The sequence below is a fragment of the Mauremys mutica genome, chromosome 2, assembly GCF_020497125.1.
Source record: "Mauremys mutica isolate MM-2020 ecotype Southern chromosome 2, ASM2049712v1, whole genome shotgun sequence".
NCBI classification, from domain to species: Eukaryota; Metazoa; Chordata; order Testudines; family Geoemydidae; genus Mauremys; species Mauremys mutica.
In genome coordinates, this window is record NC_059073.1 from 68,166,273 (window position 1) to 68,193,685 (window position 27,413).

Consider the following 27,413-nt stretch of genomic DNA (forward strand, 5'->3'; position numbering starts at 1 on the left):
AGTACATGGAAATGATAGCCCAAAACCAGAACAGAGAGGGTGAAGTTTGGAGGAGACATAGCATTCTTGAACAGGTGTCTTGGTCTGAGTGCAAATATCGCAGGAGACTACGTAAGGCAAAACAAGACACAAATAGCTGACCATCAAAAGCTCCCAGACACTAGGTCTTGCATCTTGGAACAGCCAGAGTGACGCTTCACGGGAGCATCATGGCAGAGTTGTAGGACTTGAAGCTGAGTAGACCCTTCAGGTATGCATCTTTCATGATACCAGATCCTGTCCTGGAACATGAATGCGGCAGAGGTCTGGTCCTGCTCTTGGTCTAAGGTTTGATGGATTTGGATGGCAAAGGGGTCACGGGGCAACTAAGAATGGATAGAGGTTATCAGGTTGGAGGCTATGATGGAAGAAATGAAGTTTGAGGGCTCGAAGATTGTGGACCTAGTTTCTTTTCCAGGATCAAAGTTCTCGTCCTTCCACAACAATGCCTCTGCCTTCCTGTTCTTTGTCCCAGCATGGTAGGTGACCACAAACCTGAACTGCGTGAAGAAGAGGGACCAGCATGCCTCCGGGTGTTTTCAGGTGCCTGGCCATCTTAAGGTATTCCAAGTTTTTATGATCTATGAGAACTTGGACAAGGAATCTAGCCTCCTCCAGAAGATGGCTCCATTCTTTGAAATCCATTTTGATGGCCAGCAGTTATTTGTCCAGGATGTCATATTTCCCCTCAGCAGGAGTGAGTTTTCGTGAGTAAAATATGCATGGGTGAAGCCACTCTTCGAGAGCATCGGATTGAGCTAAAACTGTCCCTAGCACAATGTTCAAAGCATCTGCCTCCACCATAAACAGTGTGGCAGGGTCTGGGTGAATCCAGACGGGAACTGTTGACGAATCTCTGCTTCAGATTATCAAAAGCAACCTGAGTTTCTGGGGATCATACAAATCGAATTCCTTTCCGCAGTAGGGCTGTGAGAAGAGCAGCCAACACAGAGAATCCTGGGATAAAACATAGAATCATAGACTTTAAGGTCAGAAGGGACCATTATGATCGTCTAGTCCGATCTCCTGCACAATGCAGGCCACAGAATCTCACCCACCCACTCCTGTATCAGACCGGTGTCTGAGCCATTGAAGTCCTCAAATCATGGTTTAAAGACTTTACGATGCAGAGAATCTTCCAGCAAGTGACCCGTGCCCCACACTGCAGAGGAAGGCAAAAAAACCCCAGGGCCTCAGCCAATCTGCCCTGGAGGAAAATTCCTTCCCGACCCCAGATATGGTGATCAGCTAAACCCTGAGCATGTGGGTAAGACTCACCAGCCAGATACCCAGGAAAGAATTCTCTTTAGTAACTCAGATCCCACCCCATCTAACATCCCATCACAAGCCATTGGGCATATTTACCGCTAATAGTAAAAGACCAATTAATTGCCAAAATTAGGCTATCCCATTATACCATCCCCTCCATAAACTTATCAAGCTTAGTCTTGAAACCAGATATGTCTTTTGCCTCCACTACTCCCCTTGGAAGGCTGTTCCAAAACTTCACTCCTCTAATGGTTAGAAACCTTCATCTAATTTCAAGTCTAAACTTCCTGATGGTCAGTTTATATCCATTTGTTCTTGTGTCCACATTAGTACTGAGCTTAAATAATTCCTCTCCCTCCCCGGTATTTATTCTTTTGGTTAGGCTAAACAAGCCAAGCTCTTTGAGTCTCCTTTCATAAGACAAGTTTTCCATTCCTCGGTTAATCCTAGTAGCCCTTCTTTGTATCTGTTCCAGTTTGAATTCATCCTTCTTAAACATGGGAGACTAGAACTGCACACAGTATTCCAGATGAGGTTTCACCAGTTCCTTGTATAACGGTACTAACACCTCCTTATCTCTACTGGAAATACCTCGCCTGATGCATCCCAAGACCACATTAGCTTTTTTCACGGCCATATCACATTGGCGGCTCATAGTCATCCTGTGATCAACCAATACTCCGAGGTCCTTCTCCTCCTCTGTTACTTCCAACTGATTCGTGTCCCTAGCTTATAACAATAATTCTTGTTATTAATCCCTAAATGCATGACCTTGCACTTTTCACTATTAAATTTCATCCTATTACTATTACTCTAGTTTACAAGGTCATCCAGATATTCCTGTATGATATCCCGGTCCTTCTCTGTATTGGCAATACCTCCCAGCTTTGTGTCATAAGCAAACTTTATTAGCACATTCCCACTTTTTGTGCCAAAGTCAGTAATAAAAAGATTAAATGAGATTGGTCCCAAAACCGATCCCTGAGGAACTCCACTAGTAACCTCCCTCCAGCCTGACAGCTCACCTTTCAGTACGACCCGTTGTAGTCTCCCCTTTAACCAGTTCCTTATCCACCTTTCAATTTTCATATTGATTCCCATCTTTTCCAATTTAGCTAATAATTCCCCATGTGGAACCATAACAAATGCCTTACTGAAATCGAGGTAAATTAGATCCACTGCATTTCCTTCTCAAAAAGTCTGTTACCTTCTCAAAGAAGGAGATCAGGTTGGTTTGGCATGATCTACCTTTTGTAAAACCATGTTGTATTTTGTCTCAATTACCATTGACCTCAATGTCCTTAACCACTTTCTCTTTCAAAAATTTTTCCAAGATCTTGCATACTACAGATGTCATACTAACAGGCCTGTAGTTGCCCAGATCACTTTTTTTTCCTTTCTTAAAAATAGGAACTATGTTAGCAATTCTCCAGTCATACAGTACAACCCCTGTGTTTATAGATTCATTAAAAAATTCTTGCTAATGGGCTTGCAATTTCATGTGCCAGTTCCTTTAATATTCTTGGATGAAGATTATCTGGGCCCCCCGATTTAGTCCCATTAAGCTGTTCAAGTTTGGCTTCTACCTCGGATATGGTAATATCTACCTCCATATCCTCATTCCCATTTGCCATCTTACCATTATCCCTAAGCTCCTCATTAAAGACTGAGACAAAGTATTTGTTTAGATATTGGGCCATGCCTAGATGATCCTTAACCTCCACTCCATCCTCCGTGTTTAGCGGTCCCACTTCTTCTTTCTTGGTTTTCTTCTTATTTATATGGCTATAGAAGCTTTTACTATTGGTTTTAATTCCCTTTGCAAGGTCCAACTCTACATGGCTTTTGGCCTTTCTCACTTTATCCCTACATGTTCTGAGCTCAATAAGGTAGCTTTCCTTGCTGATCCCTTCCATCTTCCACTGCTTGTAGGCTTTCTGCTTTTTCTTAATCCCCAATCTGAGATGCTTGCTCATCCAGCTTGATCTACAACTCCTGCCTATGAATTCTTCCCCTTTCTTGGGATGCAGGCTTCTGATAGTTTCTGCAACTTTGACTTGAAGTAATGCCAGGCCTCCTCCGCCTTTAGATCCACAAGTTCTTCAGTCCAATCCACTTCCCTAACTAGTTTCATTAATTTTTTAAAGTTAGCCCTTTTGAAATAAAAAACCCTAGTCACAGATCTATTTTTGTTTATCTTTCCATTTAGTTTAAACTGAATTAACTCATGATCACTCAAACCAAGGTTGTCCCCCACAACCATTTCTTCTATGAGGTCCTCACTACTCACCAAAACCAAATCTAAAATGGCATCCCCTCTTGTTGATTCAGCAACTACTTGGTGAAGGAATCCATCAGCTATCGCATCTAGGAAAATCTGAGCCCTATTACTATTACTAGCACTTATCTTCCAGTCTATATCTAGGAAGTTAAAGTCTCCCATGATCACACAATTCCCATTAGTATTTACTTCATTAAAAACATTAAAAAGGTATCTGTTCATATCCAAATCAGATCCCGGTGGTCTATAGCACACCCCAAGCACTATCTCAGGGGAGGCTCTAGTAGCTTTCTTCCCCAATGTGATTTTTGCCCACACAGACTCTGTTTTATCCATTCCATCCTTTCTTATTTCTTTACAGTCGATCTCATCACTGATATACAATGATACTCCACCACCTTTGCCTTTATTTTTGTCTTTCCTAAACAGCACATACCCTTCAATACCTGTACTGCAGTCATGACTGCTATTCCACCATGTTTCTGTTATCCCTATAATATCCGGTTTTACATTCTGCACCAGTAACTCTAGTTCCTCTATTTTATTACCTAGGCTTCTTCCATTGGTATAGAAACATCTTAATTTCTGCTGTTTAGCTTCGCTCACATTCTTTACCCGATTAGGCCCAGACGTTCTACTGCCAGTATCACCTATTAGAATGGTATCTATACTACCCTTCCTCCTACCCACAGCTGTATCCTTTCTTACTTCATTTTCTTCCCTCTCAATGTTAAAATCTGGTGTGGAGATTACCTGGATGTCTCCCAACCATCTCCTCGCAATTCCTAGTTTAAAGCTCTCTTAATCAGTTGTAGAAGTTAACAAAAGCCAAGAAGTATTGGATTCTGTGTACATCCTTTGGTGATGCCCATTCCATGCTAGCTGCCACTTTGTGAGTTTCCATTGCCAGTCTGTTGGATGAGATAATATACCCGAGAAATTCAAGGATGTCCCAGTCAGATGCACATTTCTCCAGCTTGATACATAGGTGATTCTGGCATAGTCTTTCAAGAATGCCGCCCATTTGCTGGTCCTGAAGAACTTGGTCCTCAGAAGAAATGAGGGTCATCAAGGTAAGTAATGACAGATTGGTCCAGTATATCCCAAAATATATCATTCATAAAGTGTTGAAAAGTTGCTGGAGCATTGCATGGGCATGACCAGATATTCATAGTGACCATATTGAGTATGAAAGCCAGTCTTCCATTCATCTCCCTTGCACACAAACACCAGGTTATAGGCCTCTGCAGGTCTAGCTTAGTGAAAATGTGAGCTGCAGTGTAATAGTCCGATGTTGGGGCCGTGCCCTCTCAGGGGCCATCCGGGGCCAGGCCGCCTCACTACACGGCCCAAATCAGTCTCCGGGTTCTGAAGGTCTTGGGGGTTTGGCCCCTCAAGCAGGGGCTGAACAGAAGGCACACGGTTAGTGCAGTGAGCCCCAGCCCTCAGTCAGGGCAGGGCAGCGAACCAGTTCTAAGCTCCGGTCCTGGCAGCCGGAGCTGAGCAGTGACAAAGTCAGTAAGCCCCAAGCCCTAGCTCAGGGTGGGGCAGCACACAAGAGGCAGGGCTCAGACCCTCAGGCAGGGCTGAGCAGCAGTCTAAGTCTGTAAAGCCCAAGCCCTAGCTCAGGGCGGGCAGCACACAAGAGGCAGGGCTCAGACCCTCAGGCAGGGCTGAGCAGCAGTCTGAGTCTGTAAAGCCCAAACCCTAGCTCAGGGCGGGCAGCACACAAGAGGCAGGGCTCAGACCCTCAGGCAGGGCTGGGCAGCAAAACAGCAGTTCTAGCTCAGACCCTCAGGCAGGGGCCGAGCCGTAATAATAGTTCAGGGCTCAGGTCCTTTAAGCAGGAGCTGAGCAGTAATCAAGTCAAGAAGCCCAAGCCCTCGATCTGGGCGGGGCACCAAACACAGCAGTTCTAGGCTCAGCTCCTCACAGCAGGGGCTGAGCAACAATAAGAGTTCAGGGCGCAGGTCCTTGCAGCAGGAGCTGAGCCACCATAGTCAGTAAGCCCCAGCCCTAGGTCAGGGTGGGGCAACAAACAATAGTCCCAGGGGCTCAGGTCCTTGTCCCAGGGGCTGAGCCACCAAGAGTCAGTAAGTCCCAGCCCTAGGTCAGGGTGGGGCAACAAACAATAGTTCAAGGCTCAGGTCCTTGTAGCAGGAGCTGAGCATAAATGCCAGTTCAGGGCTCAGGTCCTTGTCTCAGGAGCAGAGCAGCGGCATCAGTCTCAGGAAGCTCAGGTAAGTGCAGGCTTCTCTGCCTGAGTGCTGGCAGGAGGGGGAGTCTGCCACCCGTGAGTGGGGTGGCAGGGGGGACACAGGCCCACCCACTCCACTGTGTCCCAGCCCGGGGCCCTAACAGCGGCGTGGATCCGCTACAGTCAGTGGGGATCCTGGCCGCAACACACTGACATGGGCACGTCCGTGCCCTCAGCCGGACAGGGTTCGGCTACCCCCGGGCTGCACTCCATCTCCCCCTCCTCAGGTACCTGCTCGTCGCTGGGCTCGGCAGCGGGGTCCCACACCATGGGCTCCTCGGCGTGCTGAAGGCGATCTAAGTCGGGCTGCTCCTCCGGACTCGGGTCAGGGGGCCGCTCGAGCCGCTCCTTGGGGTACCGGGCTCGGGGCAGGCTCGGCCAGTCCACCTCGGGGTACCTGGCTCGAGGGAGGCTCGGTCGGTCCGCGTCCGGATACCTGGCTCGAGGGAGGCTTGGTCCGTCCACGTCCGGGTACCTGGCTCGGGGCAGGCTCGGTCCAGCAGGAGCCCGATCAGGAGCGTCTGTCCTCTCCGGCTGCTGGGCTCCAACTGAGTGCTGAGGCCGGGCTTTTATACTTCCTGTCCCGCCCCTTGACTTCCGGGGGGCGGGAACAGGTGTCAGTGGCTCCGCCCACTGAGGTGGCTGTTCCGGTTCCTCCCTCTCAGGGGCCGTCGGGAGCCAGGCCGCCTCACTACATGCATGTATCCAGTCTGAGTTTGCTTATGAGGGGGAGCAGTTTCATATGGTCACTTTGTTGAGGCCCCATAATCGATACAAGGCCACTATGAGTCATCCATCTTCTTGGCAAAAAAGATTGAGGCACTTGCCGGAGATGTGGATGGGTAGATGAAACCCTTCTGTAGGTTCTCCTGCAAATACATGGGGAGAGTCTGAAGTTCTGGTATATATCTGACTTATTGGGATCTCTGCTACAGGTTGGAGGTCATTGAGGGAGTCATAATTCTGATGGTGACAGGGAAGTATTTTCCTAACACCCTAGAATTAGTGGTTGGCTTTTGATGTGAAAGACTGAAATTTAATATGCTTAACATTTTTATCCTACCTAATACAACTGTGTGTGCTCTCATTATCCATACCAAAATATCTGCTTTTTATTTATGTATTTATTCCAAACTCTTAGTTGCAATGATATCTTGTACAAAAGAGTGTCCTAGGTTAGTTTTACACTATTGGAAAAAACAAAATCCTTTATCAATTTTTAATTTGTTGTATTTGAGTTTCATTGAAGGTTCTCTCATTCTAGTATTATAAACAAGTGAATAGGACTGCCTGAGTTAACTCCTGTATAGCATCCATTATTGTTATACCTGTTCTTATTCATCTCCACTCTGAACTAAACAGTCTCAGCCTTTTCAGTTTCTCCTCATATACAGCTGTTTCATTGCCCCTGATTATTTTCATTGTGCTTCCCCAAAGCCTTTCTATTTCTGCTATATCATAGCTGAGATGGGGTGACTAGAATTGAACACAGTAGTCCAGGTGAGACCATTCCATCGATGTACAGAATGACTATAATATTTTCAGTATTTTCTATCCCAGTCTTCATACATCCTAACTTTTTTTTTTTGCTTTATTCACTACAACACTGCACAGTGAACATGTGTTTACATTCAGCTGTCCATACGGATGGTCAGCTCTTTTTCCTGAGTGGTTGTAGTTAATTTAAAACCATTAATATGTACAAGTAATTCAAATGATCCCTTCTAATGTCTTGTAACTTGCATAGGTCAAAGTGAATTTAATCTATTACCACATTGCTTGTACATCAAGCACTGATAGATCTCTTAGAAATTCTTCAGTCTTCTCTAGTCTTGACTAACCTAAATAATTGTTGTCATCTGCACGGTAGACCACTTCACACTTCACTCCTTTTTTCCAGATTATGAATAAATATATTAAACAACACTAATCATAGTGCAGATCCTGGAGGTGCTCCTTTGATAACCTTTTGCTATATGGAAATTGACCATTTATTCCTACACAACTTTGGTTCTTTGACAGTGCTTTACTTCTCACCCCATGACTTCTTGCCAAAGTTTCCTTATACTTTCTGGTGAGGAACTTTGTCAAAGGTTTATTCAAAGTACAAATACATTATTTAACAGATTCTCCTTTATCAGCTGTTGACATACTCAAAGAATTCTAGTAGATTAGAGAGGCATGATTTTCCTTTTACAAAAACAGTGTTGGTTTATCACTGTCATATCATGATCACAGAGGCACTGACTTCTCCTGTTCCTGGGGGGTGCTCGAGCCCCACTCTACCCCAGACCCCACTCCCGTTCCACCCCTTCCCCAAAACCTCCACCATGCCCCACCTCTTCCTGCCCCATCCTCCCCGCCCCACCTTTTCCCACCCCTGCCCCACCCTGTTCCACCCCCTCCCCCTGCCTCTTCCTGCCCCCGCTCCTCCTCCTCCCCTCCAGCATCTCCTGCAAACTGCTGAACAGCTGATTGCAGTGAGCAGAAGGCGCTTGGAGGGAGGGGGAGGCACTAATCGGCAGGCCCGCCAGTGGTCAGTAGACGTGGAAGGAGAGGGGCTGATCCATGGGGCTGCTGGTGGGTGCTGAGCACCCACTATTTTTTTCCATGGGTGCTCCAGCCATGGAGCACCCACGGATTCAGCACCTATGAATGATCATATCAGCTTTTTATCATTTTATTATTATTACAACTGGTGCAGACATACATCTAGACATCTTCCTAGTAGATGCGCATTAAAAAAGAATGAGGGGTCCATTATAATTTGCATTACTCAAGCAGGATTTAAATTGTTGTTTGGGAGAATGGTATATGCAGTATTTCATCTTTTGGCTCTGTGTGACCCTATCTCCTAAAGTTCACATGGGTTTTTTTGCTTTCTGAGAGCACTAGAGGTTTCTAGAATCAGAGCTGCATTAATTGGAGCATGGTGATTTGTGGTAAAATGTAATTTACCTGTGGAAGACACCTTTGCATACAGTATTGCTTAATATCAGCATCTGCTCTGAAACTGTCAGTTCTAAGGATAGAATTTGGCCTTCTGGAGCAAATTCGGCAGTCTTTATACACAGATAAAACTCACAATGAAGCTAATAGGATTTTTCACTGATTTAGGGAGGGCAACATTTGGCCCGAAATCAGTAAAATTACTTGTGTCCTGTGGATCAGATATCAGCTTTAAGCCATTGGCTTCACTTGAGCATTGTGAAGAATTCTGGCAGAATCAACCAAAATTCCTCTGAGGTTCAAGGGAAACACATGTTGAAGTAGGAGCCCGTTTGCCATTTGAAAGGGTATTCACCTCCTTCCTCCCTCTACAGACATTGGTGCTCCCTCCTGTTAACTCCCCACTCTCAAACTTGCTGAACTCTGTCAGCTTGTGTGGAGAAGGATGGGGACATGGTCTCGTCATCTCCCAGCCACTCCTTGACCTCACTGGGAAGGCTAGCCTAGCATTGCTACTGGAATTAGTCCAGCACAGCACCTGCTTTCCTCCTCTGCCAACTGATGGTGACTGGCCCTGCAGTGGGGCACAAAGTGGAGGAAGGCTCTTTATTACCTCTGTCCCACCTTTGTACACAAGCAGGGGCAGCTAAAACAAGGCTCTTAATGTCTAATACCCAAGGATGCAGGAATCCGTATAGTGTATATCGAAAAAAGGCAGAAGATTAATGTACACTGGTTTTTTTTTTAAATAACGGCTCATTTCCGTATACCTTTGGTTGTTGGTTTTTTAAAGAAAATAAATGTATACTGCAATGTGATTGCCTAGCCTGCCAGAAATAATAGTCTCATTTTTCTACTACATATTTTATAAAATAAACTCATGGGCCTGCTGTATTTGTCCAGATTTCTTCCCCTTTTTGTTACACTATGTCTTCGAATGAGGTCAAGAGAAAAAAAAATCATTAATATCTGTCAACTTCCTTTATAACCTTAAGGAAAAATCTTTGTATGATATCACACAGACAGCTTTTCAATTTCCTTGTGTAATAAACAGATGCTTTAGGATTTGGATGTAATTTAAAGGTTTTAAAAAATCACATTGAGATTGATGAATAAATCAGTTGTGAAGACAAAAACATTGATGCCTGTTGAAAATACCTCTCCAGACAGGCAGGAAATGAAATTAGTTCCCAGTAAAGTGTGGAGATGAGGATCACTGTTTAGTTCTGCTGCAGGCTTTTTAGGACTTGCTATCGTGGTGCAACAAAACAGCTAGGGCTACAGAAATCTAATTAAAGAGCAAATGTCCCTTCTGACACCAAATTAATCTTTATCAAGTCCCCTATTTTTATTTCAATCTGGCACAGGAAAATGAAATTTAAAATTCTAGGCATGTTGCAAAACAGTTGGTGATTTTCTCTTGAGCATTACAATGCAAAATATTCAGCATTGTTTAATTAGACCTCTAAGCACTCATTTTCTGAACACTTTTTATTTCATCATTGTGTGTTAAGGACTTACATAAATAATGCACAAATATTTACTACAGGCCTAATATGAAGCTGTCTTCCTGTGTTATGCAGATATATATTGCAGGATTCTTACTTTACATGAAAAGGCTGAAATATGTATTGTTTACATTTTGGATGTGATAATCATTTATTAGCCCTTCATTTTGAGTAGTTCTGGAATTCTTAAATTATCTTTCGCTTTGGTGTATATGTGCTCAACAGTGTAAATTATCATTTGTATTATAGTAGCCCTACAAAGCCTTAACCAAGATCAGTGCCCCATTTTGCCAGGTGCTTTACATACAGAGTAAGAGACAGTCCCTGCCCCCGAAGAGCTTACAATTTAAAGGCATGTTTTTACTGCAGTGTTAGCTTGAGGTATAACTCAAGTGGGGCCCATAACCCAGCTCTCGTCCACACATAAAATTCTCTAGCTCCAGTTAAATAGGCCCTTAAACTCGAGCTAGCAGACCCATCAGGGGATGTGGGTCAGAGCTCAAGGGCTGCTGATGCTGAGGGTAGAAATGCATTGGAGACTCTGTGCTGTAATCCAAACACTCTGTGCAGCTTGAGTGTTGTTTGAGCATCTTTGGAGTTGTCTGTTGAGAGCACTCTCACCTGAGGTAGGCTGACGCGAGAGGAGTTAATTTGAGGAGAGTAGAAAACTTCAGTGAAGCCCAGCATAGACATGACAGACAAAGGTTGCAGAAAAGGAAGAATTATTACCCCTGTTTTACAGATGGGAGAACTGAGGCATAGCAGGATTAAGGCTCTGATCCAACAAAGCACTTAAGCATATGCTTACATTTCAGCACAAATAGTACCAACTGTGTCAGACTATTCATGTGCACAAACTTTGCTGAACTGGAGCCAAAGTGACTTGTCACATAGGAACTCTGGGCTAGAGCCTGGAATTGGAGCCCAATCAGTACCAGGCCAATGCCTTCGCCACAGAACATCCTTCCACTCTGAAGATGTTTATTTGTCCTTAGTCTAGCCCAAGTGTTTATAGTGTTGTACTGTTGTTCTCTCCCTCTGACCTTGAGGAACCATCTGTCTTAGACAGAAAGTATATTTGATTCTCTAGGCCTGTTCAGCTCCATGCTTCTCTAAAACAGGTGGCTAGAGCTACCAACACTATTGGATGGTCCTGTGTATATGTTTGCTTCATAAAGACTGGTAATAGATCACTAAGGACGATGTACCGCCAAGGTACAAAGGTAATTCTAAATGCCTGAGAATATGCTCTTTTATATAATTTCCTCTTGTGACTGAATTAGAAATGGCCCCAAGACTAGTGTTTTATATACAAATTATGACAATAATATTACAAGACCCAATTCTATGATCTTCAATCAAGCAAAACTCTGATCAAAGTCAATAGGAGTTTTGCTCAATTAAAGAGCACAGAATGTAACCCACTTATTGTTTGTTATTATGAAGCATTATTTGTATTCCAGTAGTGCCTCAACTAGGTTAACCCAATTCACATTCAGGAAGACAAAAGTCCATACAGCTGAAGAACTTTCAGCCTAAGACTCCACAATGCAATGGGGTTTGGCCCATACAGTTTGGCTTGCAGGATCAGGGCCCAAGAAGACAAGCAACTTCCATAGCAAGGGTGAGAGAGTAACAACAAAAATGTGTATATCTTTTGTACACAACCATATATATGTTACACATCAGCTATACCCCATTATCCCTCAACCTATCCACCATTAGTTGGCCAGTTTCTTGCAGGCATCCCTCACAGAAGAAGTGGGTCTTCTGGAAGGAATTGAAAGAGAAAAGGGTACTGACCTTATGAATCAATTCATGAAGGGCATACTATGCCTAGGAGGCAGTGTGGAAGGAGGTCTGAAGAAGGTTGTAGGAGAAGTGGATAAGTTGGTGATCAAGGCTAGCATTTTTAATAGAGTGACTGGTGGACATGGTAAGTGTGGGGGGGACAGAGCTCTAAAAGGCTTTGAAGATAAGAATAAGAAACTTGAATATAATGCAGTGAAAAATGGAGGCCAGTGGAGTGATTAGAAGAGGGAAGTGACATTTTGTTTTTAAAGGAGGCTCATTCCGAGGGGCCTAACAAAAACTACAAATTCTTTTTCTTTCTTTCTTTCTTTCTTTCTTTCTTTCTTTCTTTCTTTCTTTCTTTCTTTCTTTCTTTCTTTTTGAAAAAGACAACATGGCTCAGTTATTAAACCAGAAACAGGAAATAAATCTCCCTAGCAGCCTCTCCTACTACAAAGTGTATATAAAGCAACCACATACAAACCACTTAAACTAACAAATAAAACTGAAAAGTCATGCATTTAGTCACAAGCACGCCATATATGAACTCTGGACAGAAAGAGTGGATTTTCAAACTAAATATTTCAGACCAAATTCAGCCTTTGCTTTAGCAGTGCACCTTCTATTGACTTCAAAGGGAATTATACCTGCTTGCCCCAGCATTGAGTTTGGTCTCCATTTTTTTCCAGCAACCACTGCTTGGTTTCATACTGCATTCATATGTTCTAAACTATGAAGTATTTCTAACCTTATAGAAACATTCTTTATGTTTATTTAGGATAAACTTGGTATAGTAAATCTATACCTGGTGCCCTTGAAATTCTAACAACTCTGCTAGTTTTGAAAGACAGCATTTAAACACGCTATTGTATTGAAATAATATGCCAAAAACCTTTATTGCTTTTCAATTACTAAATATTTCATTTAAAAAATATACATTTCTTTCCATCCTCCATTTGTTTTCTCCTCTCCTTGGTTTCAAACAGCTTTCACTACATTAGTTCCCCAACTGTTAAAAAGCTTTGGTTGAATTTTTGTTTAGTTGAGAAAGAAGTACAAATAAAAGAAGAAGCAGATGGTCCCTTTGTGACTGAACGAAAAAAAAGGGTTTAGAGAACAATATGTGAATAGGTGTAGTCTAATAAAACACTCAGCCACCTGCTGCCTGCATCCTTCAAAAAGATTCTGTTGCATATTCTGGGAATTAACTACTAGTGTATCCTTAGTTTAATCAAAATGCAAGCTCTAAGAAGCAAACAGACTTTTTTTCTCCCGAGTTGATTGAGTTGTCCTCTTAGCTTTAAATTGATTCTGTCTCATGGCTCTTAGTTCCATACTATAACTGTGTGTTATCTAACAGTTTGGTGTGTTTTGTTTTGTTTTGTTTTTGTTTGTTTGTTTGTTTGTTTGTTTCCAAAATCAAGGAAAGGTTTTTAAAAAATAAACACCCACACACATTTTCTGCCTGTTTTAAGTTTGCCAATTCAGAGTATAAATACAAGGAAAAGGACTCTGACATTTTGTTCTGCACATGCTACTTTTAAAAGATTTTTTGCACCTAAACTACTGCTTGGTTTATTGTACATTGTATTGGCTTCCTTTTTCTTACAGGGATTTACTCTTCAGCCTGATTATCAGAATATCATCAACCCTACATCTACAGCTGCACAAGTTGTTACCCAAGCAATGGAGTATGTTCGTTCAGGGTGCAGAAATCCTCCAGCACAGACTGTGGACTGGAATAATGACTACTGCAGTAATGGGTAAGCAGCCAATGAATGCCACCTGGTGTTGAGCAACCTTTATGACACAAATGTCTGGCAGGGGGTGGGAAATAGCTCTGTTGCCCGTTTCTCTACTGATTTTTTTTAGAAGGGCATCTGTATAGGTGCTGTGTTTATTCAGTAGTTGAATTACTGTATGAAAGCAAGTGCTCAACACATACAGTTAAAGATTGCTCTCAGATAAGTGCATTTTACTTCTGGAAAACTTTAATTTGCCAGAGAACTGCAATTTGATCATTAAAGGATAAGATTGGGAGGGACAGATCACTCCTTCCTGCTTGATCAGGGCTGTGCTAAGAGGGAAATGTCACAAGTCTCCCCTCATAGAATTTTCTTACAAATTCTTCCATCGCTGGGTGGAATTTTTCCCCCAGTGGAACAAGTGCCATGATGCTCAGATATTATAGTGATGGGCCTGGTATCAGAACAGAAAAGAATGAATCTCAGGGGATTCAACAGAGACACAGGGTGTGTCTACACAGCAAAGAAACCCCTGCCACCCGACTCAGGCTTGCTGGGCTCAGTCTGCAGGGCTGTTTCATTACTGTGTAGATTTCTGGGCTCGGGCTGGAGTCCAGGCTGTAGGACCCTGCAGGGTGGAAGGGTTCCAGCCCAAACCTGGAACTCTACACAGCAACGAAACAGCCCCACATTCCCAGCCCAAGTCAGCTGGCTCGGGTCAGACACAGGTTTTTCTTTGCTGTGTAGACATACCCACAGTGTCATCCGCACAGAAGCACTATACCTCTACCATGGTGCCCCTTCAGACCCTCTGCTAGATCCCATGCAGCACAACTCCAGTGGAGCCAGGGTGACAGACTCCTCAGGCTACTCCAGGAATCCCTGATATGTGGGTGGGGGGAGGCAATTCAAGGAGGAATGTTGCTAATAGCTGTCTTACCTTTTGTATGGATTCCCGGTCAATCTTCAGCAGGTAGTTACTGTGCCTAATATACTCAGACCCCTAGCTTGCCCCTTCCCAGCCTCTGGCATGCCTCCTCGCCTCCCCGCTAACAGCCCCTCTTCACATCATACACACCCTTGTACAAGAAGGTGGAGATCTATGTACAGAGAGAACCTTGGCTGAAGGCCTCCCTTGGGAGCCAGGAAACAATAGTTCTGTGCTTGCCTCTACTGCAACCTTCCATTGTCATCTTGAGCAAGTCACTTCATCTTTCTGCACCTCAGTTCCCTTCTCTGAAAAATGGGGATCAAAACATTTCCCTACCTCGCTGGGTGTTGGGAGGTTATTTCAGTCACATAGGTAGTGCACTTGGTGATTCTCCAGTCATGCTCTGCAGGTACAAATGATGGTTAGTGTTTTCATTATTTTTGTTAGACCAGTGCAACCAGTACTTCAGTGGGAGGCTCGAACTAGTGACGCCTGAAATATGACAAGTTTCTTTCTTGTGAGATGGTAGGACTAATAAAAATTTGACAGATTTAAAAAGTGTTTGCTCTATTTCTTTTTGAACAGGGGCATGCAGAGGGACAAAGCACTGTACCTTACCTGAAAATCTGGAAAACCTCTCCTTTCCATTGAGGATTGCAGGGAAGTCTTTTCATCACGGATTGCTTTATGCAGTCAAGGCAGTTCTGCATTTTATTAGAAAATACAAGTTGCTAAGCACTTAGGACTATTTGAGCTTGTGGGTCACCCACTCTGGAAAAAAATAGTCTTGCTTCTTTCTTTCTTTTTTTATTTTATTTTATTTTATTTTCTCAGAGATCCTTTAACGGACATTGCTTTTCTTCTTTCCTGAAGGAAAATTGGACTACTCAGATTTTATGTTGTTTTTTGCTGTGAAGTGCTGCGCTAGTAACTGCCTTAGCAACTGTAGATAAAAGTCCTGGATTTTCCATTGGTTTTCATAATGGGTGTTTATATGAAACTACTAAAGACTTTTTAAATGGCTTGATGTAGCAGTCATAGCAAGTTTGTAAATAGCATCTATGTTACACTCTCCTAGAGTATAAAATGTGAATGTTTTTGTAGCTAATTGTAATTGAAACTGGCTCACAATAGGGGTTAAATTGGCAAACATTCATATTTTTACTTCATTTTTAAACAACTGACTAATAGTTCTATATTTTCAAAATATTTGGAAAAAATAGTATTCCCAAATGATGTTAATTAAAAATATTGGCTTTGTCTCATTAAATAGATAAAAGGGTGAAAAAAAACTTGTCTTGGGAAAGAGCACAAACACATTTATTTTATACTGCCTAAAAATGCTTTTTTTTTAAAAATCACTTTACGTGTAATGGTTAGTAAACATCATTTAAGTCCTTTTATGTATAAAACTGCCAAATGCTTACCTGATATTTTATTAGATGCAGAAACAGATTGGAGACAGCTAAATTATAACCTTTACATATGGCTATGTATTATTGTTTCTTCATACTGTGTCTGTATTTAATCTTTTTTTAATGGAACCTGTTGCGCCTATTTATGAAATAATAAATATAGGTGTTTGTAAGTAAATTTGTTAGCATTTTAAAGAGGTTTCTTTGTGTTAACTTTTGCTGGCAAAAAATTATTCACAACTGATGTGAATATTTTATTTAGTTTTTCAATGACATGAATCAAGCCAAACCTGCGTTTTCTAGCAGAAGATGAAAGTACCCCACTTTTATTTCTGCATTTCTTTGGCTGGTGGAAGATTGGGGGGGGGATATTTTAAGTACTTCCCTTTTTAATGCATTGTACAGGGAGTTACCCAAATGAACTCATAAGCCAACAAGGCTAAATAAACCGAAAGGCACCGTCTGTTAAATGCTGCCTCTTGGAGCTCAATCAGTTTTGGTTAATCAGTCAAATGAAATAAAAATAAAAATAAATAAACTGGAAAAGTTAACAAACGTGCTTCAACCATTTTATCACGAAGGCAATAGGTCTTGTAATAAGAGATAAATGACTTTGCTCTGAGCTTTAGGAGGGTATCACAAATACTTACTAAAATGCGAGGTGAGTAACAAGGCAGTAGGATAAAGAGTAAGGAAGCCAAAATAGAACATTCTCAAGGTTTCAAATCAGGGATAGCTAGGAAAACATATTACTGGGGGATGTCAACTGGGATGTCTGTCCGATTGATGATGAATACCACTGATTTGTATTTCCTATGTGAAATAAAAATAATCCAGTCAACATTTTTTAAAAACAAAAGGTACAGTATGCTTATTTTGGAATGATTTTAGGCAATGTACAACCTGAATCACTTGAGCATGTAATAACTAATAAATAATGCAGATCAGATGTGATTACTCAAATAACTGTAGCTGAGAGCTCTAATTTTCCTGTCTTGAAACTGTATAAGAACTCGTGATTAAGTTCACAGTTTACTGTTTGTCTGTTTAGTACTTTAGAAATATACCAGCACTGCTAATTACCCAATGTCTTCTATTTATTATATTATAATAAACTACATTTTCCACTCTCATCAGTTCTAAAATGAGAAGATAATTATTGGGACGGGAAAAGTCAGCTATAACTTTGACAGGCAGATTTTTTCTTGTATGGGAAAGATCTGTGTTACCTTAATCTTTTTAGAGCAGCTGTGCAGAAAAGGTATAAACGTTGTTAATTACAATATCCAAGCAGAATTCAAAATACAAGCAAAAATTAATGTAAATAAAAATACATCATGAATAAAATACTTATTCTGTATGAAATCACCGCTACTTGGTCTTAGTCTTTAAATGCTTGAACCTACAACATGCTGAGCACTCTGGCCCCAATCCAACAAAGCAGTTGAGCCCATGTTTAACTTCAAGAACATTACTAATTCACATTGACTTCAGTGGGAATTCTGTGCCTGAAACTGTGGTAGACCTGGCCTTCAGAAAGAGCAGCAGTGTTTATCTTGTCTACATGGTGTTCACTTTGAAATGCCTTGAGTCCACATGCAACCTGTTTTTAAACCAATTTATTTGTCCTCTTAGGTTGCAATAAGTAATCATCCTAGGAACAGGAGTGAACCCATTGTGTCATGAGTGTGTTCATTTTAAGGTTCATGTGGACGCATTCCTAACTATTCTGCTTCTGACTCCAAATACTCTCCCATCCTGCATCGCTTCACATGCAGGTCAACCTGTCCTTGTGTGCCCTCCACTGCTCCAGGGTCATTTTGACCAGATGTCACTTCTCGGTTTAAATGCTGGCAGGCAGCCGAGAGTGCCTTTTTTCAGTATCAGGTAGTAGTGAGTTCACATACCTATTATAGCAGCCATGCCCCATAAGCCTTTTAGTGGACATCTTTAAAAGTTCTGGCCTAGATTGCTCTCTTTGGAGAGCTATATGTTCATCCCATCTGGAGAAGACCTGGGACTGAACATATATTTGAGATATACCTATCTCATAGAGCTGGAAGGGACCCTGAAGGGTCATCGAGTCCAGCCCCCTGCCTTCACTAGCAGGGCCAAGTACTGATTTTGCCCCAGATCCCTAAGTAAGTGGATGCCAGGAGAGGAATCATGGGAGTTTGTTAGTATAAACTCTCAGGGCCAGAATTCTTATAGTTTCTGATAGATGTCCATCCCACAATGCACCACAAGAAAAATCACAAATCATAGAGCTGAGTGGTAGAACATTGCACTATGGGAAATCTGCTCAAAACACTGAGCAGTTAATTCGAAGGTGCACAGAACTGTGTGGATGCAATGATTAGCAACGAACATATCTTAAACAAAGCAGTGTCGATGCACTTCAATTCAATATAGTTAAATCACTGCACCTGGAGTGAAAAAACTGGATTGATGTAAGATCCCTGTGCCCATCTGGTCTTAGTTCCAGAGGAAAGATCTAGCATTGAAGCCACAATGGCAGCTTTTCGTGGCTGATCTCAGAAGAAGCAATGTCTGGTTACTATCTGCAAGGAGTTACCTGATACTTAAATAATGCAAACATGGCAAAGGCATCCAACTTTGATATCAAAGTAACAAACACTGACAGAGATCATTTCTTCCAGTAAATCAAATTAACAACCATTTCCATTCTGATGACTTGTAAAAGGCAATAAGTTGTCATTGAAAACAGACCTGGCCAGGATGATAGTAACACATGAGCTCCATCTGATCAGAAACCTGCTGGATTGTCCCCAAGGTATGTCCCAGAAGGAAAACCTTTGGAATTCATCACTTGCAATTGCTCAATACATCTTAGAGACACACTACCCACTAGGGTCCCAGTCCTGCCCTCATTGAAATCAATGGGGGTTTTAACAAATAATGGGCCTGATTGCCACCTCCCACAGTAAATCCCATGGGAGGAGAAGGAAACATTGTGAGGAACCTACTGTAGAGTTTCTCCCCTCTCATTTTTCCAAAGCCAGCAGGTCTGGCTGGATGCATAAGGGGCCAGGGCCATCTACAACAGGGCTTTGTGTAACCAAGCCCCAGAGCAACGCCCACATCCCATTTGCTGACTCTAACAGAAGGGGCCTTCGCCGGGAAGGTAAAACAGCACCATGCTTATCTTTCCCACAGAATCGCTGCAGAGCTGGTGAGGGAACAATGCACATCAACGAGTCCCTATCCAGCACTGGGCTACCAACTACCTGGCCCTATCTGCTTAATACTCACCCCTCCCATACACATCCCATCCCCATGGCATCTGAGGGGGACAATACCAGTGAGGTGGCTGACAGAGTGAAGAGTGGCAGCAAGAAGTAGCTGTATGGAACACACCATTCGACCTCAAGCTTGACCTCCTTTTTAATACATTACATATACACACACACACAGAGTCATCAAGGTAAGTATTTGATTTATGTAGTCTCTTTGATTCTTCTGGCAATAGAAGAAAAAATAAAACTTGTATCCCTCACGTTGTTGAGTCTCTGAAGTTAGTGGGAGGGGAGGGCTCTCAGCACCTGGCAGGATGCACTCAGCACCTCAAAGGATGGAGCCGTTGCTTTGTATCAACACTCCCGTATTACAGAATTTGCCATCCTTTCCAAAGTCATGTTTGCTTTGTTGGGTTTGCTATTATCCAGCAGCACAATAAATCACAACTCAAATGTAGTTCTTATTCCATAGACTCAGCTCACCTAAGTCACAGTATAGAGCCAAGTGACAGGTAAAGAATACAGGAACAAAAACACCCTATCAATTACAAAAATACAACTAAGATAAATAATGCAAACATGGCAAAGGCATCCAACTTTGATATCAAAATAACAGACACTGACAGAGATCATTTCTTCTATTACAGCAAATTAACAACCATTTCTATTCTGATGACTTGTAAAAGGCAATAAGTTGTCATTGAAAATAGACCTGGCCAGGATGAGGGGACAAGTGAGAAGGACGACTTGGAACATTTCAGAATCTGTCACGGTAACTGCCTACTTAAAGAAACCTACTAGCAAATGTACAGCCACATGGATCCTACAGCTGTCACAATCTATTAAGGGTTTGCTGGGAAAGACACTTTATAAGGCAAATTTCATTCCCACTGATCCAATGCAAGAAAAAACATAGGTAGCTAGAAAAATAAAATAGGGGGGAAAAGCTTCCTGTTCTGAAAAAAAGGCTCTGCGTACAAATCTACAGTATACTGCAGATCGGAGCCTCGCACACTGACAGTTGTGTGTTTACAATGAGCCCGAGCATAATTGCTCTGATGGGCTGTCAAGGATAAGATTAATTTGGCAAAGATTAGTATTGACTTGCTGTTTATTAAGGCTTTTAAACAGCTGTATCTGGCAACATTCCTGTAAGTGCCTGTCATATCTGAAAATCAGGCTCACACCCGGGTGCTTGCCAGCTGTTACTAAACAATCTTATACCACTTTGAGTAGCTTTCTCCAGGCCAAATAGCAAGAGCAAAGTATTGCCAAATGAGTCTTTCTTTTTCTCTCTCGCTCTCAGTCTCTTTTGCCCCTCCTGTCACTTTTTTGGGTTCTGAAAGCTGAAATGTCAGTTTATGGCTGATGGCTGAGCTGATAACAGATACCGGAAGCCAGTAGGTGGTTAGAAAGGTGCTAGAAGAACATGGCCCACATGTAGAGAGTGGGTAATGCTGTTAGTCATCTCATGAACACAGACAAACCACAGGTTGCAACTGTTATATGCAAAGAGTTTTTAAAACTGTCAGAATCTGTGATCAAAGGTTTATAAGAGACACTCTTCCAAAATTAATGCTTCTTCAGGCTTTTGCACATGCACTGTGGGCCATCATGGATAAAGACAACATAGTAGTATGATGTGCAAAAGTATAGACATCACCATTAATCTTTATAAAATGAGCCAAGGTTTTCATCTACAATTCTTTCCCAGCCTGCAGATAAGCAAAAGTCATAAAACATACACACAGTATATCGTGGGTCAGTGGAAACCTGTAAAAGGAAAAATATAGGTTGTTGGGTTTTTTTTATGTCACTGAAAAGGCAGTTTAGCGTTTGTTATAGACTATAACTGATAGCTCAGAATCAAACAAATAAGGCCAATGGAAAGAATACTATTCCACTGCAGCTAAATGCCAATATCAATAGCAATGTGTTACAATTAAAGTTGATTTGGCCTTTCCAATAGAACTCTGATTTGCTGGGATTAATCTCAACCTTTTCAAGTTGCATCAGGCTGAAATAAGTTGTCAGAACAGATGTGAATTTTGTATGCAAAGAACAATTGTAATCTAGTAACCCTTAGAACGCCAGCATTTTCCAGGCTGCCGGCCAGAAGACACGTTAAGATAGCTATGGCCAGTAGATATGGTATGCCCCCAGCAGGCAGAGCCAAAGGGTTCATAACAACATGCAGTGGAGGTTGAAATCTGAACATTTCAAACTGGACATAAAATGCAATTTTTTAACTATGAGAGAAAATAGCTATTGGAAGAGCTTATCATGGGATGTGATAGCTTCTCTACCATGTGGAGTCTTTAAATCAAGACTGGATGCCTTTCTAAGAGATGTGCTCTAGTTCAGCCACAAGATATTGGGCTCAATGATTGAATTACTGGGTGAAATTCTATGGCCAGAGTGCTGCAGCAGTGCAGATAAAATTATTGTAATGTTCCTGTATGGTCTTAAAATCTATAAAGCTATGAGGTCACCAGTTATTATGTGTTTTAGATGGTGTTTTAAACAGGTTTCCCCAAGATCCCAACAATAAATGGCTCCAATTTTTAAAAATAAACTTTTGTTAATAGTTGGTTCTTACATATTTTGGGTGCAAGAATCAGAATTTTCTGAGGTGCCTGGTGCCAGTAGAACTAAAGTGGACCATGTTCTGTCTGTTCTTGAGGGGAAAAAATGGTAACAGCCAAGGCATGTTCATTTACATATTAGCTACATGCGAAAGCTGCAAAGCAACAGGGGTATTACAGACTTTGCAAAGACACAAACTGCCGACCTTTTTGTTCGTTACACTAGCAACAAGGTCAGCAGTTTGTGTCTTTGCAAAGTCTGTAATACTCCTGTGAATGCTTATACTTATATTAGGGAAATATAGGTGGCTATGCCCCACTTCTCAATGGAGCAAATTTTTTTCCTGATTCCTATTTGATCGCTGTTTAAATATGAATGTGACATTCCAACATACATTCAGAAATAAACAAAGGGTAATCAACAGTATAATTAGCACAGTGGTACTTGATATTTCAATAGCTCCTTTGGTTCAAAGATCTGTAAACCATTAAACATTAAGGAGCTAAGCTTTACAGCACCCTGAGGATGAAGGATAAACTGAGAGCACTGTAGTGTTTAGGTCAAAAGGCCACAGAGCAATTTAGTGGTAGACTTGGTCAGAATCCAAGAGTTCCGAGGTCCCCTACTTTAGTCACTAGGCTACACTTCGTCTCCTCATCTTAAAAAACTTTATTAAGAAAGAAAGAAAGAAAGAGAGAGTGGTAGAGCATTGCCAACCCCAAACATTCAAAAATCCAGAGTCAGCTCCCACCCCGAAAAATCATGAGATTTGCTTAAAATCATGAGATTTTAAAAAAATAAATGGGTGGGTTTATTTCTTTGCCTTCTGTTTTTTTTACTCTTTAAGATGCAATCAAGTGACATTTTCAAGCGTTTCTCTGCAACTCTGAGGGCTAGAAGCATCACTTTAAAAGAAGAAAAATGGAAACTGTGATTCTCAGGTAATCACTTGTCCCCAGGTGCTTGGACTTTAAATTAAACATCAAATCTCATGAAACTCAAAATTAAATCATGGGAGTTGGCAACACTGGAACTACTCTTGCTCATTGCTTCAGTCAGAGCTTCTGCCTAGAATTCCCCCAACTTACTTTTTGCTAGGCTTCCTGCTATAGATTTAAAGAAACAGTACACATATCCTCAAGCCTGTATGATTCAATAGGTGCATGTGTTCCAGAAAGAGTGAGGTATTCCTGTTGGCTGACTAGGACTGGCCCAGCTGTCAATTCCAAAACAGAACTGCCACCTGAAAGCAAAATGCAAATTCTTTGTGCCTTGTGCAAATATCAGTCCTGCATAGTGCTTTCTGGAGTGAGGGGAGATTGTGCCATGGAGGCAGCTGATCCTCCACATGTGGGAGGGAGGGAGATCTTCACAGGGAAGGGTTGTATGCTCCAGACCTTGGACAGAAGATGATCTAGGCAGGTCATGGGATAACTATCTGGCCTTATGTAAAGACATCAGAATTTGCCCCCAAGTTAGGACAGGAAGTGAAATGATGCTGTAGTTTGTTGGTTAATTCCTGTTAAACACAAATCATCCCATGTGCTACAGTAACTAGTACTATTTTAACTTTGGGTTTCACAGCGTGGTTTTACAAGAACAGAAAAAGCAAAAGTGAGTGTCATTCTGTGTACTAGTTTCCTGTGGAGGTTTATTTAAGGGGAAAACCCTCATAAACTGCTCTTCTCCCCCCTCCCCCAACCCTGCCCCGCCTCCCAACCCCAGCACAATGAGCAGTTTCCAGAAATGAATTTGGCTTGCATTTTTGGGAGCACAAACCTTCATGCAAAGACAGCACTGCAAACGGGGATAATCTTAGTTGCCAATACAAAGCTAATTAGCCTGAACATGCACTCTGGTGAGTGGATGGAACCACGGATAAATGAGGGGAAAGAAACAGGATTTTCGGTTTTTAATGTATAGCAGTCAAAAGCAGTCTCTGAGGCTTCCATACGTGACTTCACATTTTAATGGCTCTCCACCAACAGATGGTTTAACTAAAACCTATTAGTTTCATTTGTGCAAATGGTTTCATACAAAAACCTATTTTTAATGTTTTTGCCTCAGGGCTTGGATTTAACATTTTTTGCAGAAGTGGGGAAGTTTTGCTAGTGTCTAATACTTTAATCATCGTCATTCCTGTCATCAACTAAGTGCTTCTACCAGAATGTGGCTGATGAGTCCTCTTAAAGGGAATTTATGTCACAAAAGTGTGTTAAAATTACTTTGTACATTTGATATATGTATCTTTTCACACAAACTTTGCGTGTGTGCAATTTTCCATGAGGTTAGTTATGATCATTTCAATTTCTGCATAAGTAGCAGGTATGCTTGGTCAAACATAATGCTGCAAGCCCTTTCTCTTGCTTTTCTGGCCTGATGGCATTACTTTGGCGAATATGTTCAGTGTGTGAAAGCAGGCAAGTGCGCAGTGCTGGAAACCCCTAATCGCTCTGATGGGCAAATCCAGCCCATCTCTGGAGTCACGGATGCTGCTCTGGCCCTGAAACTCATGTGGTTGTGTGATGTGTGAGTCTGGCTTTGAGGAGGCAGCACAGAGGTTGTTCCAGCTCTGTGGGATCGCCTGATGTTGTTCAGGGAGCTGGTTGGAAGCAAGGCAGAGTTGAGCCAGGGAAAAGGCCAGAGGACTACTTCAGCCATTGGAAAGAAATGGCTGTCACGTGAAGGCAGCTGAGTCACTCTGAGGTTTGGAGAGAGAGGATTCCTATGGAGACACCCAGCATCCCAGGCCCTTACTTGGGCTGGACACTGAGTCCAGGATGTACGATGCTGACGGCTAAATCTAATTGAAAAAGGTTAAAAACATAAATCAAAAATTGCTGTCCCTCCTCTCCCCCCCCCCTTTTTTTTTTAACTGTGACTTCTTTCTTCAGACCCTTTTCTGGAAAATAATATTTGTGCCAGAGTAAAGCAATGTGGCTGGATTGGGAATGAGCAGGAGCAAAGGAACAAGCAAGGGAGGAAGGCCCCTTTTCTCTGTATGATTCTGTTGAATGTGCTGTGAACTTGAGCATATGTAAACAGAAACCTCTTTACCGAACTCTCCATGCAATAAGGGGATTTCCATTAATGAGTGTACTGGTTGCAGGAATTTCACAATAGGGTGTCAAACCTTGATTTCATATGTATATAGTCATATTATTTTACTTGTTATGAGACTCATGAGATTGTAAATTAATGAACATCAGAGTGTGTAAAAAACCCCATGTGGTGCTGTCGGGGCTAATCCATGTCACTGCATAAAGGCAATGATGGAAAATAAAAAATCTCAGTGCATAGCCACAGGAAAATCTAAGCAAAGGCTGTCACAAGGCCCAGCGACGTGAAATGAAAGTAAACGTAGTCAGCGGACGAGAAGAAAGCATTGACCTATGCTTAGTTTTGTAATGATATCACCTGCATCAACTGAAGATTTTACATAGTAAATGGCAAACAGGAGCATTATGGGACACAGCTCTTCAGGGTTACTCCCCCATAGGAATCTAGAACAGATGCCAGCACCACGGTTACAGTTACCAGGAGTTTTTCAAATACTTTGTCAAGAATCAATATCTCATACATAGGCCTGGCATCATAGCTGGGCAAGATCTGGCCATAGCTATTTATTATCCTTGAATTCAGACTCCTTCTGCTGGACTGCAGCAGTATTTCCCCCCTGATGCCAACTCTGCCTCCTTCTGAGTGAGTGGCTTCAGGCTCACAGCACTTCTCTCTAGCAAGTCTGGATCTGTAGACCTAAGATTATAACATGTTAAACAAATATCTGAGTCAGAGGGACTCGAAGAGGAACATCTAAAGCTGGCTAAATGTTGTAAAAACACTCTGCCAAAGCTCAATGAAATTTCTAAACCAATTATTTTGTGTGAGCTTGCATCCCCCCTCCCCACACTCTTCTGTAAAATAGCAGGAACGTTCAACACAAGTATGTCAATACAGAACAATATGTGGCTTTGGAATCTGTAATCATGAGTATTTGCACAAGAAAACTGCTTTTAAGAGTAACACACATCCAACCAGAGAACATAAACATATCATGTAACCTGGGTGAGCATTCCAAAGAGCACATAGTTTGAATATTGACCGCTCACAATGAACTTCTCGAGAACAAGCTACAGGTTGAGACCTATTAACTGAAATCTGTGGTGAAGAATTGTGAAAATTGGTCTTGTGGTGTAAATGTGCAAATAGCAAAAGAGGCGCAATTCATCAAATCAATAATTTGACATGAATTATTTGCATAGATTTAGAATAGTCATCTTCCCACATGGTCTGTTTTGCCCCTCTGAGAAGGACACGTGGGAGTTTCTCTCAAATTACTCAGACGTTTTCCAACAGGAATCAGAAAATTTCTCCTAAGGGAAACATCCAGTTCAAGAGGTCTGAATCCACGCTAATTTCTTAGAAAGGACCTGTCCTGTACCACTGGAATCAAAGGGAGTTTTGCCATTGCTTTGAATGCATGCAGAATCAAGCCCAGAAAGAGGCTTCTAAGTGTAGGAGATCTTAGGCTTTAACCAAAAGCAGAATGAATGTGTTGAATGCTATGTTGGACTGATGCATCACAAGTAACAGCATCCTTCGAAGGGCAAAATATCAGCAAACAAGCCAATAAACACTTGCCGTGAACCAACTCTGTTTCAAGAGAAGGTTGAAATTTTCTTGTGTTCTCAAAACAGAGCCTTCCTTCTTAGTCCTCAGCAAGGACCACCTTCAGTCCAGTTAATGTGCAGCATAGGGAGAAGATGCTCCCATTTATGTATGCACTGGTAGAGATATATATTTACAGTGTTACAGCTGAAAGTTCCATCGGCACTGTACCTAGTGGAGAAAGTCAAAGGCCCTATCCTTCCTCCTCAGGACAGTGCTGCCATGGCCCACCAGCTGGAATCTAAACCTCAAAGATAAAAAAGTTGACTTCCTAGCAGTGCCAGGCTACACAAGACATGATGTCCAGTCCACTGGGTGCCTTAGTATGAAAAACAAAAATGACAGGTAACAAAACTAATTTCCCTTTAAGAATTAGTCACCTCCATGCTTAAAGCCACCTTAATACCCTTCCCCCTTTTCTGTGCCCAGCAGAAAAGGAGAAACATATAATGTGGCTCAATATGGTCTTCAGAAACATCTAATAATGTACTGAGAGGAGGGGTCTTACAAATTGGTACCATGATGTAAGCACCAGAGAAGAAAGACCTGTAGACTTGTTCTTGCTTATCATGTATGGAGTTAGAGCCCAGATTAGATAAGATGAATTAGCAGATGTGGTGGGTGTGGAGAAGTTTTAGTTTCCAAGCAGAACAGATAAGATACAATTCTGACAGATTTTGCTGCAGTAATTCATAACATTTGTAGAGAAAATAGGAA

General features: G+C 42.0%; 1 protein-coding gene across 1 annotated transcript in view; it reads left to right on the forward strand.

Annotated features, from left to right (window-relative positions):
* TOX (thymocyte selection associated high mobility group box) overlaps positions 1 to 17,550 on the forward strand; it is a 287,098-nt gene extending 269,548 nt beyond the window's left edge. Inside the window, exons 8-9 of the mRNA XM_045007006.1 lie at positions 13,706 to 13,857; positions 15,356 to 17,550. Coding sequence (XP_044862941.1) covers positions 13,706 to 13,857; positions 15,356 to 15,392 — 189 coding nt within the window. The 3' untranslated portion in view covers positions 15,393 to 17,550. The remainder of the gene's footprint in view (positions 1 to 13,705; positions 13,858 to 15,355) is intronic.
* Positions 17,551 to 27,413: the final 9,863 nt, after the last annotated feature.